Source organism: Podarcis melisellensis (genome assembly GCF_964234715.1).
Source record: "Podarcis melisellensis genome assembly, chromosome: 13".
NCBI classification, from domain to species: Eukaryota; Metazoa; Chordata; class Lepidosauria; order Squamata; family Lacertidae; genus Podarcis; species Podarcis melisellensis.
Genome location: NC_138545.1, coordinates 27,251,154 through 27,270,714, shown reverse-complemented (window position 1 = coordinate 27,270,714; position 19,561 = coordinate 27,251,154). Strand labels below are relative to the sequence as shown.

Genomic DNA, 19,561 nt, shown 5'->3' with positions numbered 1-19,561 from the left:
GGGATTGGCGATTCAGTGCGGGGTTGAGATTGTATTTGCAGTTCTTCATACAATCGGTGTTTGGTGGAGCTTCCTGCCGGCGCAATGGAACATCTACTGCCCCCTCTTGGGCTGTCTTGGTCGGCTGGTGATCCAGTTTTTGCTGAAGACTATGCAGCTGAGAGGATAGGCCATCAATTCTCTTAAATATACAGTTTAGAGTTCTAATTATTAGATGGAGTTGCTCGCATCCTGTGCAGTCCGATTCGGCTACCAATTCCTCCTTTGGATAGGGACCATCCCCATTTGTGTTACCATTAGCGTTTCCAATTTGTAACGTCTCAGGGGCCTCATCTTCTGATGTTGTTTCAAGGGCAGTTAGAGGATCGAAACGATTTTGAGTTGCTATTGAGTGGGTACATTCTTTGGGGCCTCTCCCTCCTTTAGGTGAACCCTTCCTTAATTGCTTAGGCCTTGGAGAGGATAATGCCTCGTCAGAGTCTCTTGGACGTTTTCCATGGCCCATAAATCAATTTTGCAGGAGCTGGGGAGCTCCTTAAATCCTTTAGTCTTCCTCACAAGAATACTACCACTTCCAGGAGAGTGGTGCCATAAAATTACTCACAGTAAGGCAGTCAGTTCAAGCCTCTTCCTTCCCCTTTTCCTTGTTCCTAGGATTTTGAGACAGCTCGGTTCCAGCAGTCGGGCAAAATTCACTTCGTAGTGTGCAATAAACTAAAAGCTAAAGGAAAGAGCTGGTCGACAGGGCAGAGGATTTATGCCCAGGAGAACCTTTCACTTATCTCTCCCTGTTAGGGAGACGGCGGCAGCCGTGGCGGCAAGTCCGGGCGTCGGAGCCACCCAGATAAAAAGAAAACAAAGATAAAACAAGTAGCGGGATACTAAAAGATACTAAAAGACAGCCAGCACAGCCAGCAGATCATTAAAACTCACGGATAAAAACAAGGGAGGATAAAAACCGCATAAAACCACTTAAAACTTTGATAAGAGTAAGCGAAATTACTCAGAGACTACCTTCGCCGCCATGTTGGATCCTCCTTCTCCCAGAATCTCCGAACTCCTTTTTCACTCTCTGATCTCAAGGTTCAACTCCATAGCTTTGCTAGAACATGGACCAAGAAATGAGTGAGACATACTGTAGTCACAGTGATATAAGATTTTAAAGGGAGATATTAATTTTCAAACAGAAGACACAGTTCTATGGTCCCTGACTAAGAGTTCCACTTAAAGCCTGATCAGGTATACTAACTCCTTTTCCCTGTATAAATCAGACATTTTGAACTACCAGAATTAATTGCCTGGACATTTTTAGCCCAGCCCTCAGAAGTACTAGGCTTTGGGCAATGTAGCATTCCAAGGAAAGGTAAATAACCTTGGTATCTCTCTGGGGCTTAGGAGGCTGGTTGCATCATTCATACAGTTTAGAAAGCCAGCAAATTAGCAGCCACTCTCCCAGGATCATTTCCTTGAAGTGCTTATGAGAAGCTATATTACGAACACTCATTCACCATAGGTGAAAAGATGTCAGTTTCTTTATAAAGGATTTGGAGAAATGGTGCTAATGAATCCTGGGACATCTGTGATTGTGACAGTGACTTACTACAGGTAGGTTCTAGAACACTGCTATTCTTGGCAGCATTGTACCATCTTTCAATGCCCCCTTTGAATTTAAGGCAAACAAACTCATTAATTCAACGATTTTTAAATTGATTGTCAGTAAAAAAAAAGTGAAGACTGTGTTCTCAAGCTGATGTAGTTTACTGTGTTGCTCTCCTCCCTTTTTATCCTAATTAAAAAGGTTGAGCTTATTTTTTGACAAAATATACCATATCATCATATAGAGTGCATGAATGATAATTTATCACAAACATCCAGCTCTTTAATGTTATTTTTTTATCATAATGGATTGTATCTATTCTAGACTAATTTGCTCTTTGAAATAGATGAAAAAGGCAATCATGATTTAACTAAGCCCCAATGATTTATATGGGAATGAAGTCCCATTAATATTGAAATATTTCCAACTAAGTCATTCCCTCAGTAGAGCCATTGGCATGGGCACAACCAAGTCCATAGTTTCCCTGGGTCTGCTCTGAGTAAGACAGAATATAATCCTTAAATTTAGTTTGAAGCCACTGACTTCATTCTATGCCACCTTGGAATGTGCTTTACCCTGATAATAAGGGTAAACAAATATATTCTCTCCTTATATTTGACTGGACTCATTCAGCGGCCTTAGAATGCTGACTGCCTGTTGGTGATGGTGAATGGGAAACCACGGGGAGGGAATTGAGTATCCTGAAATGAAGCATGGCATGGCAAGTTAGAACATGAAACAGGAGAATTCCGCACTGCAACATTTTGTTGTAGATACAAATGCCCTTCTCCTTGCCTAGGGGACAAGCTCAGGATGCCTGCACTTTCAATTTCAACTGCAGGTCTTTCATATTTAAACTAAGTTGTGACCTTCAGACCAATCACATTCCATAGCTTCATTCCTAATGTGGGGAACAAAATTGACCAACCTAACTCAAAATACACTGCGCAGTTACAATTGGAGCTCATGTACAAAATGTTCTTGATATTTCTCCTGCACTAAAATGTATGTCCTCCCGGTTAGATTTTAAAGTTGGTGTGACATTTGTTGGATAAAAAGACAATGTTGGATATAAAAGAAGGAAACCAAACAGTCATCACGGAATTCATCCTCTTGGGATTTGGGAATCTCCCTGAGCTGCAGCCTTTTCTTTTCTTGCTCTTCTTGATGGTTTATATTGCGACAACAGCTGGGAACCTGCTGATCTTTTTCCTGGTTTGGGCAGATCAGCACCTGCACACCCCCATGTACTTCTTCCTGGGGAATTTGTCTTGCCTGGAGACTTGCTATAGCTCAATCATCGTGCCCAAAATGTTGGCCGATTTACTGACTGGTGTTGGTTCCATTTCTGTTAGTGGATGCATAGCCCAGTTTTATTTCTTTGGCTGCTGTGTAGCGATAGAAACTTTTCTCTTGGCAGTAATGTCTTATGACCGCTACCTGGCAATATGCAGTCCTTTGCTCTATGCCACTATTATGCATAGAAAACTATGTTTTCAGCTCATGGCAGGAGCATGGGTAAATGGTTTGATGGCTAATAGCATTGTGCTGATTTTCATGGTTCAGCTATCCTTCTGCGAACCCCGTGTCATAGATCATTACTTATGTGATTATTTCCCATTGGAAAAAAAGTCATGCAGTGACACAAGCATGATTGAAATCCTCGTCCTTTTCTTTAATTTCATTTTTGTCGTCATCCCGTTTCTATTGACTCTCACGTCTTATGCTTGCATCATCACCACCATCTTAAAGATCCCATCCACCACTGGAAGGAAAAAGGCCTTTTCAACCTGCTCCTCTCATTTAATTGTTGTCTGCCTATTTTATAGTGATTTAATCATTGTCTACATGCTGCCGGACACGCCGACCCTGAGAGACCTCAATAAAGTCTTCTCCATTTTCTACACAGTCTTGACTCCTTTGCTCAACCCTCTCATCTACAGTTTGAGAAACCAAGAAGTTCACAGAGCCCTGAGACGAGTTTGGAAGAAACTGACAATTTCTTTTTCCAATGAGTGATTTGAACTCTTCCATTTTCTTTATCAGGTAGTTCAAGTATCCATGTCTGCAAAACCCTGTGTCCACTGCGATCTTTCCTTTCACAGTGAATGGTAGGGGGATTATAATTAGATGTGTTTTTTAAAAAATCCATGATTAAACATAAATTCTGCCCGTGAACGAATTCAGGAATAGAATTGAGGTATGGTTATGGTCTCCAGGTTTGCCCAGGGTGGGGTGGCATAATTGGAAGCCTCAAGAAGGGAAGACTGGGCGGGCTGTGTACCACCATATTTTCTGGTCTTCTTCATGTGCTGAATCAGTTAGATGCAGTTCTACTCAGAAGAGAACCATTGAAATTCTTGGACCTCAGTTAGTCATATTCATAGCTTTCCATGGGTTTACTCTGAATAGAACTGATGGATACAAGCCAATAACTTTTGTCTTAATCATTTCACTCCAAGAACTGGCCTTCCATTTCTGCAGTTTCTTGAGCTCCTGTGTGACTTGGGGTAAGTGGCACACCGAGATAACAGCGTATGGGAAGTCACTAGTCACAAGAAGAAAAAAGGGGCAGACTTCCAGGCACTTAGGAAAAGTGTAACAATTCCCAATCAGGTATATAAATCACCCATGCAGTGTTTTTTCTTTGTGCTGGGAGGTCTCCCATTTTAAAGTCATCTGCTGAACTTTAGGATTGAGTGGGAATTTAAATCCAGGTATCCTCAGCATAGCATCATGCTCTAAACCCACTCCAATTGGAGCACTGTGTTGGCTGGGGCTGATGGGAATTGCAGTCCAAATCCTCTTCATGGAACCAGGTCAGGGAGGTCTGCTCTAACCACTGTACAACACTGGCTTTTCACGAAGGATGTTTTAGAAGAAGTGCTGATGAGTCTCCGTAATATTCTCTCTCTTTTTAAAGGCATGGGTTTATATATTCTAATCTTCAAAATGTCCCCAAGTGGACAATGGAAAAACAAACAAACAAACACTCCTTGTAATTATCCATATTATGTGCTTTGTCAACCTTTCAAAATTGTACTTGCATGCTGTGTTTGCAAAGGTTATGGTGATCTGATGTTTTGTTGATATTTTATTAAGAATATAAACCAATAAATGAAATTCTCTCCTCTTCCCAATAGCACTGGAGTCATGTCAGACATGGGAAATGGAACAGTTGTTTAGTTTTTTCTTGGTGTACTAATTCTACTAATCAAAGCATTGTGGTGAGCTTATGCCTACTGAGTTCTAGGGATCCGTTTCTGGACCAGATGATAGGGTGGGTCTGTCAGCTCGGGGGGGGGTCCACTTTCTCTTTGCACCTTGGCCACATGCCAAAAACATTATCTGAGACCCTCTTTAATTTCCCATCTCCTAACTTACTGTTAGGCACAGATGCCGGGATGGGGAAGAGGTGGAAGTAGGATCACACCTGTCCTGATCCTTAATAATGCAGTAATGCTGGGTGTGAATCTGGATTATAACTGTGGAGCAGGGCATCAGTGCAGTTGGCATTACCTGTCCTGTGTCATGATCCTTAATAATGCTGTAATGCTGGGTGTGAATCTGGATTATAACTGTGGATCAATGAAGATGATGGACTTTTCGGAGCTAGCCGACCTGACTGGAAGAGTCCGCGACCAGAAGGAGGAGGTGTACCTGGAGGAATGGATGAAATTCAAAGACTATTTACTTAAATACGCCAAGCTAATTTTGTTGGAAAAACTTGCAAATATCAGATAGGCTTAGGATTTAAATGTGATGTTAGAGAATAATATGTTTAATGTTAAAATGAAAAGAAAGAAAGATGTTAAGTGATTAAGCTAATTTTATGAGAAAATTGGTTTTGGAAAACTGTTACAATGATATACACTGAAACTTTGCCAGGGGGATTTGAGGAAATCACTTAACAATGTTACTAAGATTGGATCAAGTACAGTTAAGATCTATGTTTGTTTGGCTGTTTAAATTTTTTGGAAAATCAATAAAATTTTTGGATATATATATATATATATATATATATATATATATATATATATATATGACTGGATCAGGGCATCAGTGCAGTTGAAACTACCTGAATATGAAATATGCCCCCAATGGGCTGTTTTTTGGATAATTTTTTTTTGTCAAAATCTAGGTCCTTAAGAAATGTGTCTTAGTTTATTACAACTAATGCAATTGCATGCTTTCTTTATGTCAGGGGTGGAAAACGTTATCTGCTTGATGGCCACTCTCTTTCTGAGTAAACTTCAGTCTGGGGAAGGGCCGTAGAAAAAGTGGGCCAAGCAATCAATACATATTTTTTTACTTTCTGCAGTAGGTTAAATTGTACACACAGAACTCGCTTTGCTTCATCCATGAACACAAAAGGGATTATCGGAGTTCAAGGACTTTTGGAACTCATGGGGAAGAGATCCCAACAGGAGGGGGAGCCAAAGCCAATGATGAGCAGAGCTAGTCAATTTTGCTTTGGTCCCCATCCGCCTCCATGTTATGTTCTACAACTGGCAAGACTGATAATAAGCAGAAGAAAGCTGCCATCCCCTGGACTAGGTGCAAGAAGGCAGGCAGTTGGGAGCTGGTTGAGGGAAGAATGAGGTTGGTGGGGCAGTGCCCCATTTGCTGCAATGGAGCAGCCTTCGTGGCAAGCAATCATCTTCAAAAACAGTTTTGTGATGAGTGCTATGCCATTCCTTCTATGTCCAGTGCTCAGGTGGTGAGTGTTGTTGCTAATGTAAGCAAATCAGCCATACACATACAGGAGGGAGGTATCAATGGGCTCAGGGTAGGTTCAAAGTTTCCATAAGGATGATGATCTTTAGAGGGTTTTTAAAATACTTTTTTTATTCAGTTTTACACTACACATTTAAATTCAAACAATGGACATGATAATCAACATTTAGGATTCCCTAAATCCTTGGACTTCCCTCCAGCCTGCCATGGTTTCCATTTCCATTCTTTTTCAACTGCATCATATATTTTCCCCATTTTTCTTAAAATCTTAGTTTACAAGTGTTACTCAAATCCTGCCAAAGTTTTTAGTTGTTTACAGTATTTTCTTAGATAATTTGTAAATTTCTCCTATTCCTTATTAAAGTTTCTTTCTCCCTGGTTTCCAATTTTCCCAGTCATTTTCATCATTTTGGCATAGTTCATCATCTTCTTCAGTCATTCGTCTCTCGTTGGGACTTTATCTTCTTTCCATCTCAGCATGATAATCCTTTGGGGAAAACTTGGGGAGGATGGCTTAATTACTCTATTACAGTGGTACCTCGGGTTACATACGCTTCAGGTTACAGACGCTTCAGGTAACAGACTCCACTAACCCAGAAATAGTGCTTCAGGTTAAGAACTTTGCTTCAGGATGAGAACAGAAATCGTGCTCTAAATAAGAATGTTTTTAGCAGGTACTGAAAGGAGTACACAGAAAGCACCATCTTGATCTCAATAGACAGGGAGTTCTAAAGTGCAGGGGCTGCCACAATAAACAATTGAGTTCATACAAATCAGAAATGAGTATGATGTGGTGTAGCAGTTGTTGTTGTTTAGTTGTTTAGTCATGTCCGACTTTTCATGACCCCATGGACCAGAGCACGCCAGGCACTCTTGTCTTCCACTGCCTCCCACAGTTTGGTCAAACTCATGCTGGTAGCTTCGAGAACAGTGTCCAACCATCTCGTCCTCTGTCGTCCCCTTGTGCCCTCAATCTTTCCCAACATCAGGGTCTTTCCCAGGGAGTCTTCTCATGAGGTGGCCAAAGTATTGGATCCTCAGCTTCAGGATTTGTTCTTCCAGTGAGCACTCAGGGATGATTTCCTTAAGACTGGATAGGTTTGACCTTCTTGCAGTCCATGGTACTCTCAAGTGTCTCCTCCAGCACCATAATTCAAAAGCAGGTGTAGTAGTTCTGATACCACTAATCGAAGCAGGGTGGTGAGCTTATGCCTTCTGAGCTCTAGGAACCCGTTTTTGGACAGATGATAGGGTGGGTCTTTCAGCTCGGGGGGGGGGTCTACTTTCTCTTTGCACCTTGGCCACATGCCAAAAACATTATCTGAAATCCTCTTTAAGTTCCCCTCTCCCAACTTACTGTTCGGCACAGAAGCGGGGATGGGGAAGAGGTAGAAGCAGGATTGCACCTGTCCTGTGTCATGATCCTTAATAATGCAGTAATGCTGGGTGTGAATCTGGATTATAACTGTGGAGCAGGGCATCAGTGCAGTTGGCATTACCTGAATATGAAATATGCCCCTTAATGGGCTGTCTTTGACCCTGGTAACAGACCTTGCTTTATACGTATCCCGGAAAGTAGAAGCAAATATCTGGAACTCTTAATATTAAATTAAAGGTCAGCACCCTGATCCTGTGTTACTTTCCAACCAAGTTTAATCATCACTTCATGTAAAAAGGAATTGGATTTTGCTAGATGATGAAATGAGTGAGACACAGTGTAGTCATGGTGATATAAGATTTTAAGGAGAAATCTTAATTTTCAAACAGAACGCACACATCTTCTATCCCTCATTCAAAGATCCACTTACAGCTAGATCAGGTATACTAACTCATTTTCACTTTCTGATTAGTATGTGTCTATGGAAAGTGGTTGTGTTCACAGTTCAAGCTTGGGTAATTAGGTCCACCTGTAACCTTGCTGTCTGAAGCAGCATCTGTATACTCTGTCTTTCATTTCATGTCATAAACCAATTCTTCTTTAATGCTCTTGTTTGTGAATATTTTTATTAGGTATAGTGGTTAGCAGTAAAGATGCATTCATAACACATGCATGTTTGACTACGGAAAAGTTTCCAATCCTCTCAGGAATGTGCGTAGAACACATGTAAGTGGTGGAGACACATATGGGTTCAGCTGTATACTTTATAACAGTGTTTCTGTGGGGCTGGATCATCCCCTCAGTGTTTGTAGTCCAGGACTGCCTGTTACTAATATATAGACAAAGCAGTCCAAGTTAAATAGTTCCCAGTCTCTTTCTTTTTCAATGGGAGCAATGTTAGCAAGTGCCTAGCTCTCCCTCCGGAAGCAAATGGAAGTTGAAAATGTTTTGGCTTGACTAGTTCATGCCCCATGAACTTCAATGAGTTTCTTGCTGTACAGTTAATCACAGTAGCAAAACAAAAGGAAAACAATATTATCTTGATGGCTCTGCCTGAACTTAAATTTTACAGCATGTTCAAAGTAGAATTAATTTTCTGGCAGTTTAAAGTAGTTGACATTCTTGCTATGAACAAATGTCGAGGGAGATTACACATTCCTCCAGGATAAAAGGAGTAAATAATCCAAAGAGGAGTGCTAAGCACCCCTCTAGGATCAATGGCAAATAAGAGCGATGCCTTTGGGACATCATGATCTAGAAGTGTTCCGATTGATTCCCTGCATTGTTGTTAGTATCAGCCTGAAGACAGGTACTGGAGTTAAAGATGTCAAAGGATGTTTTGAACCTTCAGGCTCTGCTATTGCTGCTGAGAGAATTCCCTGCACTGCTCATTCTACAGTAGACACGTTTAAAGGTAAGGCAACCTTTCTCACATATTTACAGAATGGGAAAAGACAAGGTCCACATTTTATCACCACTGGATATTTTTGATATTGCTTATTGATGTTGCTTTTTGATATTTTGATATTGCTGTGCAAAATCAATTCAGCTTCAGAATTTAATAAAACCACTGAGATCTGCCTTGCAATACAATCTCAAAGTCTTGAGTAATCCTGTGGTGCTGGGTGATATGTGCCCCTCTTACTACCCCCCCAAACCCCATCCTCCTCTGCTAGCGGAAGAATGAGAGAGAGAGAGAGAGAGAGAGAGAGAGAGAGAGGCAGAGAGGAGGAGAAGAAGCAGCAGGAGCAGCAGCAGCTGCTGCCAAGTGTGTGGCTAAAAATATCCAGTTACAAAATTCACATTGTGAAAGCCACACCTATACATTTTCTAGTTTCTTTCAAATACGCTTTCAATTTAGTTCTACCCTTTTTCTCCTTTCTTTTTTTTGTTTTCCAATGTTCAGGTCTTATCTATATTTCGTGCTGGCAAGTGCAAAATGGAGCAATCGTAATGATTACAGAATTTAGGTGATAAATCTGGCTAGCAGAAAGTGAATGGTGTTCAAACATCTCACCATTGTAAAATTCACACTCCAAACCTAGAATTACATATTGCATAGATTGCTTCAACACTGCCGTAAATTAAATCCTTCCATTCTTGTTTTCCAGTGTGCAAATCTTATCTACATGATCTCCTGGCAAGTGCAAAATGGGGCAAATCAAACCATGATCACAGAATTCATTCTCCTGGGGTTTGAGGGTGGTCAGAATCTGCAAACTGTTCTCCTGTTGCTGTTTTTGATGATTTACATTGTGACCATCTCTGGGAACCTCATCATTGTTCTTCTTGTTGTGTCTGACCAGCACCTTCACACACCCATGTATTACTTCCTAGGGAACTTGTCTTGCTTGGAGACCTTCTACAGCTCCACCATTCTGCCCAGGATGCTCTATAGTCTCTTTACAGGGGACAGGTCCATTTCATTCACTGCTTGCGTCACACAGTTTTACATTTTTGGCATACTTGTTACTACAGAGTGCTTCCTCCTAGCCGCAATGTCCTTTGATCGTTACTTAGCCATATGCAAGCCATTGCATTATGCTATCCAAATGACAGACAGATTGTGTCTTCAACTGGCTGCTGGTTCCTGGGTGAGTGGGGGCTTAGCTGCCACCATAACCACATCTCTCATGTCCCAGTTAGTCTTTTGTGGCCCTAATGAGATTGACCATTTCTTTTGTGATATTGGCCCAGTCATTGACTTGTCATGCAGTAATACGCATACAATAGACACCTCAATTTTAATATTGTCATCACTATGTGCCTTTCCTCCTTTCCTGTTGACCCTGGCATCCTATGTTTGCATCATTACCTCCATCCTGAAGATCTCTTCGCGTTCCAGCAGGCAGAAGGTTTTCTCTACTTGCTCCTCTCACCTGATAATGGTGACAGTTTTCTATGGGACACTGATTATAGTTTACATTGTACCCAAGACAAGCATCCTGAGAGACTTGAACAAAGTTTTTTCTCTCCTGTACACCATATTGACTCCCCTTCTCAACCCCATCGTATATAGCTTAAGAAACAATGATGTCAAGGAGGCCCTTAAAAAGGGTTCTATGAAATTTGCAATTCATACAGGAATTTAGAAGATGGGCTGCAAATTTCACAGCACCATTTATTTATTGGTAATATTCCTCACATACTTCTCTGCTTAGATGCAGATCTCTGGAGCAGTTTCAGCAATAAGGCTCACTTAGTGGGTGTGGGGGGATTATGATGTAAAATATTTATTAAGCGTTTCCATACCAGCCCATCATGGGTGGTATAAATAATAAAGATAATTCATTTGGTAAAATAGATTCTCCCTCTAAAATCTCTGAAGCACTTTGGTCAAGAAAGCCGCTTACTTCTGCATCTTGACTGTCTGTTGGGACTGCTCAGAAAAATAATTTTGGATTTTATTTTTTTTTAATGAAAATCTAGGTCCTTAAGAAATGTGTCTTAGTTTATTACAACTAATTCAATTGCATGTTTTCTTTATGTCAGGAGTGCAGAACATTTTCAGACTGATGGCCTCTTTCCTTCTGAGCAGAGTTCAGTCCGGGGAAAGGCAGTAGTAAAAATGGACCAAGCAATCAATACAATTTTTTACTTTCTGCAGTAGGTTAATTTCTACACACTGGAAGAGGAAGACAGTATAGAGTTACAACAGGGGTTTGCCGGAGGTTACAGCTCAAAGGTAGATGGGAAAGTTGAGAAATAATAGCTAACCGACATGTTGTCATTAGAAAGAATTCTAGACCCACCATCTTCCAGAACATGGCGAGCCTTAAAAGTAGGAGAGCAAAGAGGTCAAAGGCTTAGCGGCACCTGTAAAGGAGGAGATAATGACGACAAACGAGGAAGGGGGAGAGACGGGGTGTGTGTGGAGATTCACTCAGAACAATGGCATTATCCCAGAGTCTGGGTTCTATAGCCTCTCTCTGTAGATTTTTTTTTAATAAAAAAGGACTGTAAGAAACTTTTCCTTGTCTTTATACTTTCCTGGGCAACCAGGATGACAGCATCCTGACAGACACAGACCTCTTTTTGCTTCATCCATGAAAACAAAAGGAATTGTCAGAGTTCAAGGACACATTCCAGTCATCTGAAAACACTCACTGAGGTTTCTAAGCAGGGTCAGTGGGAGGAAGGAGGCCTGGAAAGAGATGTGTGCGGCCAATGAAGTGTTGTGCTGTTTGGGGAGTCCCAAGATCCAAACAGAGAAACTTGGAGGGACCCATTTGGCTCCTAGACATGAAGTTCCCCAGCACTTTCCTACACTGTATGCTCTCATAATGTACATTCCGTGGCTTTCTTTCCCAGTTTCTTCCCAATGTGTTGACTTTCTTCCCAAACTACATGACAATACATTTAAAAACATTTATCTGAGCTTTAAAACAACCCCTCCCAAAACATTATAATAATTCTAATAGGTAGGAGCAGATAAGAAGAGGGATGGAGGAGGAATCAACCTTTCTCAAATTCAAAGCAAACACAGTTGATCCAAACAGGATGGATCACAATATGGAACAGATCAATGGGATATTCAGAATCTGTGAAATAGTGGATGACTTTACCAGGTGGCTCAGTGGTTTTCTCACTGCCTTCATCCTTAACCCCTTTCCCCTTTAACACTTTTAAATAAGAATGTCTATCTGTCTACAGATCTATCTGGGCAGCCATCATGTGGTGGTCCTTGCTATCACACACTTACTCATAGAGCAATCACCCTGAGAGCGAGAAGACTTGATGACATTATGTCACTCTCAGGGGGAATTGTATGGGAAAAACATGGCTGCCCCATGTAAACAATGGTGGCAGATATATTTTTCTTAGTCCCATCCCCTCTGAAAACAGGGATGGACCAGACTTCAGGGGGTCTATCCATGCCTAGGTAAGAAACAATAATAATTGCCAAAAACATATTCCGCTCAGTATAAATATTAAGATCCCATAAATGAATATTTCTAACTAAAACCATTTTATGTATTTGGATATCCAGTCAAGTCTTGTTTAGGGATGGAGGTGAAACACTATTGTGTGGCCCATTTACACAGTTTAATAGGAATAATATATTCCATTTGCCACTTGCTATACTTTCCCCCAAAATACATTTTCCCCCATTTCTGAAAGGGAGACAAAAGGTACAAGTGGAAGTGGCAGTGGCAGTAGTTGGTTGCGGGTCTAGTGGTGTAAACTCCAGTGTGAGATGCTTCTCCTCAAGGAGCACTATGCTCCAATTGGGGCCTCTATATTAAGCTGGGGACACACCCATCTCTGAGGGATCCTTTTTGCAATATTCTCCCCAGTTCGTACATTATAATCTCTGTATAAATCAGACATTTCGAACTACCAAAATTAATTACCTGGAGATTTAAAGCCTAGCCCTCAGAAGTACTAGGCTTTGGGCAATGTAGAAATCCCATGGAACGGTAAATAACCTAGGTATCTCTCTTGGGTTTAGGAGGCTGGTTGCATCATTCATATAGTTCAGAAAGCCAGCAAATTAGCAGCCACTCTCCCAGGATCATTTCCTTTAAGTGCTTATGAGAAGCTGTTTTACGAACACGAATTCACCATAGGTGAGAATATGCCAGTTTCTTTATAAAGGATTTGGAGAAATGGTGCTAATGAATCCTGGGACATCTGTGATTGTGACAGTGACTTACTACAGGTAAGTTCTAGAACACTGCTATTCTTGGCAGCATTGCACCATCTTTCAAGGCCCCCTTTGACTTTAAGGCAAACAAACTCATTAATTCAATGATTTTTAAATTGACTGTCAGTAAAAAAAAAAAAGTGAAGTCTATGCTCTCAAGCTAATGTAGCTTACTGTGTTGCTCTCCTCCCTTTTTATCCCAATGAAAGAGGTTGAGATTATTTTTTTGACAAAATATGCCACGTCATCATATAGAGAGCATGAATGATGAAGATTTATCATGAACATTCAGCTCTTAAATGCAGTCATGATTTAACTAAGACCCAATGATTTATATGGGAATGAAGTCCCACTAATATTGAAATATATCCCACTAAGTCATTCCCTCATTAGAGCCATTGGAATGGGCACAACCAAGTCCATGGTTTCCCTGGGTCTGCTCTGAGTAAGACAGAATATAATCCTTAAATTTAGATCCAAGCCACTGATTTTATCCTATGCCACCTTATAATGTACTTTAACCTGATAATAAGGCTGAACCATTTGAAAACAAAGATAAGCTCTCCTTATGTTTGACCAGACTCATTCAGCGGCCTTAGAATGCTGACTGCCTGTCGGTGATGGTGAATGGGAAACCAAGGGGACGGAATTGAGTATCCTGAAACGAGGCATGGCATGGCAAGTTAGAACATGAAACAGGAGAATTCTGCACTGCAACATTTTGTTGTAGATATAAATGCCCTTCTCCTTGCCTAGGGGACAAGCTCAGGATGCCTGCACTTTCAATTGCTGATTTCAACTGCAGGTCTTTCATATTTAAACTAAGTTGTGACTTTCAGACCAATCACATTCCATAGCTTCATTCCTAATGTGGGGAACAAAATTGACTAACCTAACTCAAAATACAGTGTGCAGTTACAATTGGAGCTCATGTACAAAATGTTCTTGATATTTCTCCTGCACTAAAACGTATGTCCTCCCGGTTAGATTTTAAAGTTGGTGTGACATTTGTTGGATAAAAAGAAAATGTTGGATATAAAAGAGGGAAACCAAACAGTCATCACGGAATTCATCCTCTTGGGATTTGGGAATCTCCCTGAGCTGCAGCCTTTTCTTTTCTTGTTCTTCCTGATGGTTTATATTGTGACAACAGCTGGGAACTTGCTGATCTTTTTTCTAGTTTGGGCAGATCAGCACCTGCACACCCCCATGTGTGCTCAATCAACGTGCCCAAAATGTTGGCTGATTTGCTAAATGGCGTCAGTTCCATTTCTATTAGTGGATGCATAAAAGGTAAAGGGACCCCTGACCATTAGGTCCAGTCGTGACCGACTCTGGGGTTGCGGTGCTCATCTCGCTTTATTGGCCGAGGGAACCGGCATACAGCTTCCTTCTGGGTCATGTGGCCAACATGACTAAGCCGCTTCTGGTGAACCAGAGCAAGGCACGGAAATGCCATTTACCTTCCCGCCGGAGCGGTACCCATTTATCTACTTGCACTTTTGGCGTGCTTTCGAACTGCTAGGTTAGCAGGAGCAGGGACTGAGCAACAGGAGCTCACCCCTTCGTGGGGATTCGAACCACCGACCTTCTGATTGGCAAGCCCAAGAGGCTCTGTGCTTTAACCCACAGCGCCACCCACGTCCTTTCCAGTGGATGCATAGCCCAGTTTTATTTCTTTGGCTGCTATGTAGCGATAGAAACTTTTCTTTTGGCAGCAATGTCTTATGATCGCTTCCTGGCAATATGCAGCCCTTTGCTCTATGCCACTATTATGCATAGAAAACTTTTGTCTTAATCATTTCCCTCCAAGAACTGGCCTTCCATTTCTGCAGTTTCTTGAGCTCCTGTGTGACTTGGGGTAAGTGGCACACCAAGATAACAGCGTATGGGAAGTCACTAGTCACAAGAAGAAAAAAGGGGCAGACTTCCAGGCACTTAGGAAAAGTGTAACAGTTCCCAATCAGGTATATAAATCACCCATGCAGTGTTTTTTCTTTGTGCTGGGAGGTCTCCCATTTTAAAGTCATCTGCTGAACTTTAGGATTGAGTGGGAATTTAAATCCAGGTATCCTCAGAGTAAGCATCATGCTCTAAACCCACTCCAATTGGAGCACTGTGTTGGCTGGGGCTGATGGGAATTGCAGTCCAAATCCTCTTCATGGAACCAGGTCAGGGAGGTCTGCTCTAATCACTGTACAACACTGGCTTTTCACCAAGGAAGTTTTAGAAGAAGTGCTGATGAGGCTTCGTAATATTCTCTCTCTTTTTAAAGGCATGGGTTTATATATTCTAATCTTCAAAATGTCCCCAAGTGGACAATGGAAAAACAAACAAACACGCCTTGTACTTATCCATATTATGTGCTTTGTCGACCTTTCAAAATTGTACTTGAATGCTGTGTTTGCAAAGGTCATGATCTGATGTTTTGTTAATATTTTAACAAGAATATAAACCAATAAATGAAATTCTCTCCTCTTCCCAATAGCACTGGAGTCATATCAGACATGGGAAATGGAACAGTTGTTAAGGATTTCATCCTACTGGGATTCTCGAGTGTCTCACATAGCCGGATCCTTCTCTTCATACTCTTTCTGTCCATCTATGTGGTTACACTATCAGGGAACAGCCTCATCATTGGCGTCATTAGCATTGACTCCCGGTTGGCCACACCCATGTACTATTTCCTGCGGAACCTTGCAGCCATTGACATTTGCTACATCTCCAGCACGGTTCCACAGCTGCTAGTCCATTTCTTGAGCCAAACCCAGTCAATCTCGCTTCTGGCCTGTGCTACCCAGAACTACGCCTTTTTTGCCTTTGGTGTGACTGAATGCTTTCTTCTGGCTGTCATGGCCTATGACCGCTATGTGGCTATCTGCAACCGCCTAAACTACATGCTGGTGATGGGGCAGGGAGCATGTGCTAAGATGGCGGCTGCTTCATGGGTCTGTGGTTTCCTCCAATCAGTGGTCCTCACAGTGTATACCTTTCATGTGCCCTTCTGCAAGTCCAACCGTATTGACCATTTCTTCTGTGAAGCCCCTCAGGTGCTCAAGTTGTCCTGTTCTGACACTTATATGAATGAAATGGTCATCTTTGCTGTGGCTGTAATGGTCCTCATTATCCCCCTCTCCCTAGTCTTTGTGTCCTACACCCGCATTGTGGGAACCATTTTGCGCATGAGCTCAGCAGCTGGGCGCCTGAAGACGTTCTCCACCTGTGCTTCACACCTCATAGTTGTCTCCCTTTTTTATGGGGCAGCCATTTTCATGTACATGAGGCCCAAATCCACCCACTCAGCCAATCAGGACAAGATGATCTCCCTGTTCTACTCTGTCATTACCCCTATGCTCAACCCCATTATCTACAGCCTCAGGAACAAGGAAGTGAAGGGGGCAGTGATAAGAATCCTGAGGAAAACACTGAATTCTTAGGCTGCATCACTGAAACAATAAACTGATTCTGTCAATACTCAGATATTGTCTCCCTCTAGTAATAGCACCGATTCTGGGTTTTAGGGGACCCTTGGGTAAGATGCTTTCAGTAGTGTCCCCCCCAATTGACTCACTTCCTCTTCTTTGTTCCTGTTGCCACTTTCCATTTGTTTGCTTATATCTCTGGGACCAATCTGTATCATTTCCCAGAGGGGGGGGGGAGATAATGCATCGGTCTCAAACTTTTTTTAGACTTGTGTGCATACTTACATTTCTTAGCAAGTATTGTGGGTGGCACCCACATTGGTCACTTCTCTTCACCCTTCCCCTGTTGCACTTTTTTTTTAAAGGATCTGGGTCAAAGTTGGATATACAGTCATACCTTGGAAGCCAAATGGAATCTGCTCCGGAAGTCCATTGGACTTCCAAAATGTTCGACTTCCGAGGCACAGCTTCTGATTGGCTGCAGGAGCTTCCTGCAGCCAACTGGAACCCGCAGAATCCCTGCCAGATGTTCAGTTTCCGAAAGAACATTTGCAAACTGGAACACTCACTTCTGGGTTTGTGGCATTCAGGAGCCAAAACGTTTGACAGCTAAGGCTTTTGTCAACCAAGGTACGACTGTAGTAGAATTAACGTGAGAACTGAAAAGCAAATAAAGCTAAAACAGGAAGTGGGAAAGAGGGTCACTCTTCCAACTTCCTCCTGCAGCTGTATGTACTTTACAAGTGGGGGGGGGGAGCCACTCCCAAATCACCTCACAACCAAGGGGGAAGTCAATGGAACACAATTATTCTCATTATTGAACGCAAGCTCTATTGGACACAAGCTATGCTCACTTTTCCATGCCAGAAAATTGGAGAACCAATTTAAAAAGGCCAAATAAATCAGACTTATCAGGAAGTTGGGGGGGGGGATGATGGAAAGTTATATAGTTAATAACAAAAAAAGCAAGAGAAAATATTTAGGAGTGCAAAATAAATGAAACACAGTAACCTGTGATATTTCCACGTGTGTCCCCCTCCCCCATTGCTGACTTTTGAGGCTGGTAGTCCAGCTGCTGTGGAATTTTGAATGTTTGCCCAGGAGAAATGTGTTAGCAGCAAAATATTATACTGTCTGTGAATGGGACTATCTGGACTTCCATTTGCATTAGCTGGAGATGATTGATGCTTTGTATAATAGGGCAGTTCACAAAAAACCTTTTTTTTTAAAAGAAATGCCGGCTCCAAAGGTCTTATCCTACTACACTAGGGATTATATAGCTATATCTGAAATTTTCATGCATACCAGTTAATATCTTGACCCTGCTCCACTGAATTGAATTTTCAACCTTCACAACATAGGAAAACAGCCAAGTAAACAGTTTTTTCATGGAGGGTCAAGATATTAACTGATATGCATGAAATTTCAGATATAGCTATATAATCCCTAATGTAGTAAGATAAGACCTTTGGAGCAGGCATTTTTCTTTTAAAAGTTTTTTTATGAACCGCCCTATTGTACAACAGAGAATATCCAATGTAGAAAGAAGTAATGTAGGCACCTCTCTTGGGTTTAGGAGGCTTGCTGCATTATTAATCAGCAGCAACTCCCCCAGGATCATTTCTTTTAAATGCTTATGTAGAGCTGTTTCAAGATCACTCTTTCTTCATAGCTCAGAAGACTTCAGTTTTTTAGCATGAATCTGGACAAATGATGCTACAGACACTTAGGATATCCTTGAATATAACAAAGATTTGCTGCAGGTAATAATAATAATATTATAATAATTTATTATTTATACCCTGCCCATTTGAGAGCCAGTGTGGTGTAGTGGTTAAGAGCGGTAGTCTCATAATCTGGGGAACCGGGTTCGCGTCTCCGCTCCTCCACATGCAGCTGCTGGGTGACCTTGGGCTAGTCACACTTCTCTGAAGTCTCTCTCAGCCCCACTCACCTCACAGAGTGTTTGTTGTGGGGGAGGAAGGGAAAGGAGAATGTTAGCCGCTTTGAGACTCCTTAAAGGGAGTGAAAGGCGGGATATCAAATCCAAACTCTTCTTCTTCTTCTTGGCTGGGTTTCCACAGCCACTCTGGGCGGCTTCCAACCGAATATTAAAAACAATACAGCATCAGACATTAAAAACTTCCCTAAACAGGGCTACCTTCAGTTGTCTTTTAAAAATAAAATAGTTGTTTATTGCCTTGACATCGGCTGGGAGGGCATTCCACAGGGCAGGCACCACTACTGAGAAGGCCCTCTGCCTGGTTCCCTGTAACCTCACTTCTCTCAGTGAGGGAACCGCCAGAAGGCCTTCAGTGCTGGACCTTAGTGTCTGGGCTGGAAGATGGTGGAGGAGATGCTTCTTCAGGTATACAGGATCGAGGCCATTTAGGGCTTTAAAGGTCAGTACCAACACTTTGAATTGTGCTAGGAAACGTACTGGGAGCCAATGAAAATTTTTCAGGACCGGTGTTATATGGTCTCGGTCGCCACTCCCCATCACCAGTCTAGCTGCCACATTCTCAATTAATTGCAGTTTCCGAGTCACCTTCAAAGGTAGCCTCACGTAGAGCGCATTGCAGTAGTCCAAGCGGGAGATAACTAGAGTATGCACCACTCTGGCAAGTTATCGAACACTGCTATTCTCTGCGGAGTGATGCCATTTTTAAAACTCTTATATGTCTTTGGGACACATCAGTTCATTAATTCAAGGATATTTGGATGAATCTCAGTAGCAAATATGGAGTCTAGCTCTGAGGTGAAGGCAATCTACTAATATG

General features: G+C 41.9%; 2 protein-coding genes across 2 annotated transcripts; both read left to right on the top strand.

Moving 5' to 3' along the window:
• Positions 1–2,548: 2,548 nt before the first annotated feature.
• On the top strand, positions 2,549–10,804 carry LOC309354862 (olfactory receptor 5V1-like; the record flags this gene model as incomplete). The annotated part of the gene is made up of 2 exons (XM_081885126.1): positions 2,549–2,767; positions 9,959–10,804. The coding sequence occupies exons 1-2, from the start codon at positions 2,660–2,662 to the stop codon at positions 10,802–10,804; spliced, it is 954 nt and encodes a 317-aa protein (XP_081741252.1). The 5' UTR covers positions 2,549–2,659.
• A 2,550-nt stretch (positions 10,805–13,354) lies between these two features.
• On the top strand, positions 13,355–16,796 carry LOC309355550 (olfactory receptor 2D3-like; the record flags this gene model as incomplete). Its single annotated transcript, XM_081886495.1, has 2 exons — positions 13,355–13,374; positions 15,848–16,796. Exon 2 carries the CDS (start codon positions 15,867–15,869, stop codon positions 16,794–16,796), a length of 930 nt encoding a protein of 309 aa, XP_081742621.1. The 5' UTR covers positions 13,355–13,374; positions 15,848–15,866.
• Between the last annotated feature and the right edge of the window lie 2,765 nt (positions 16,797–19,561).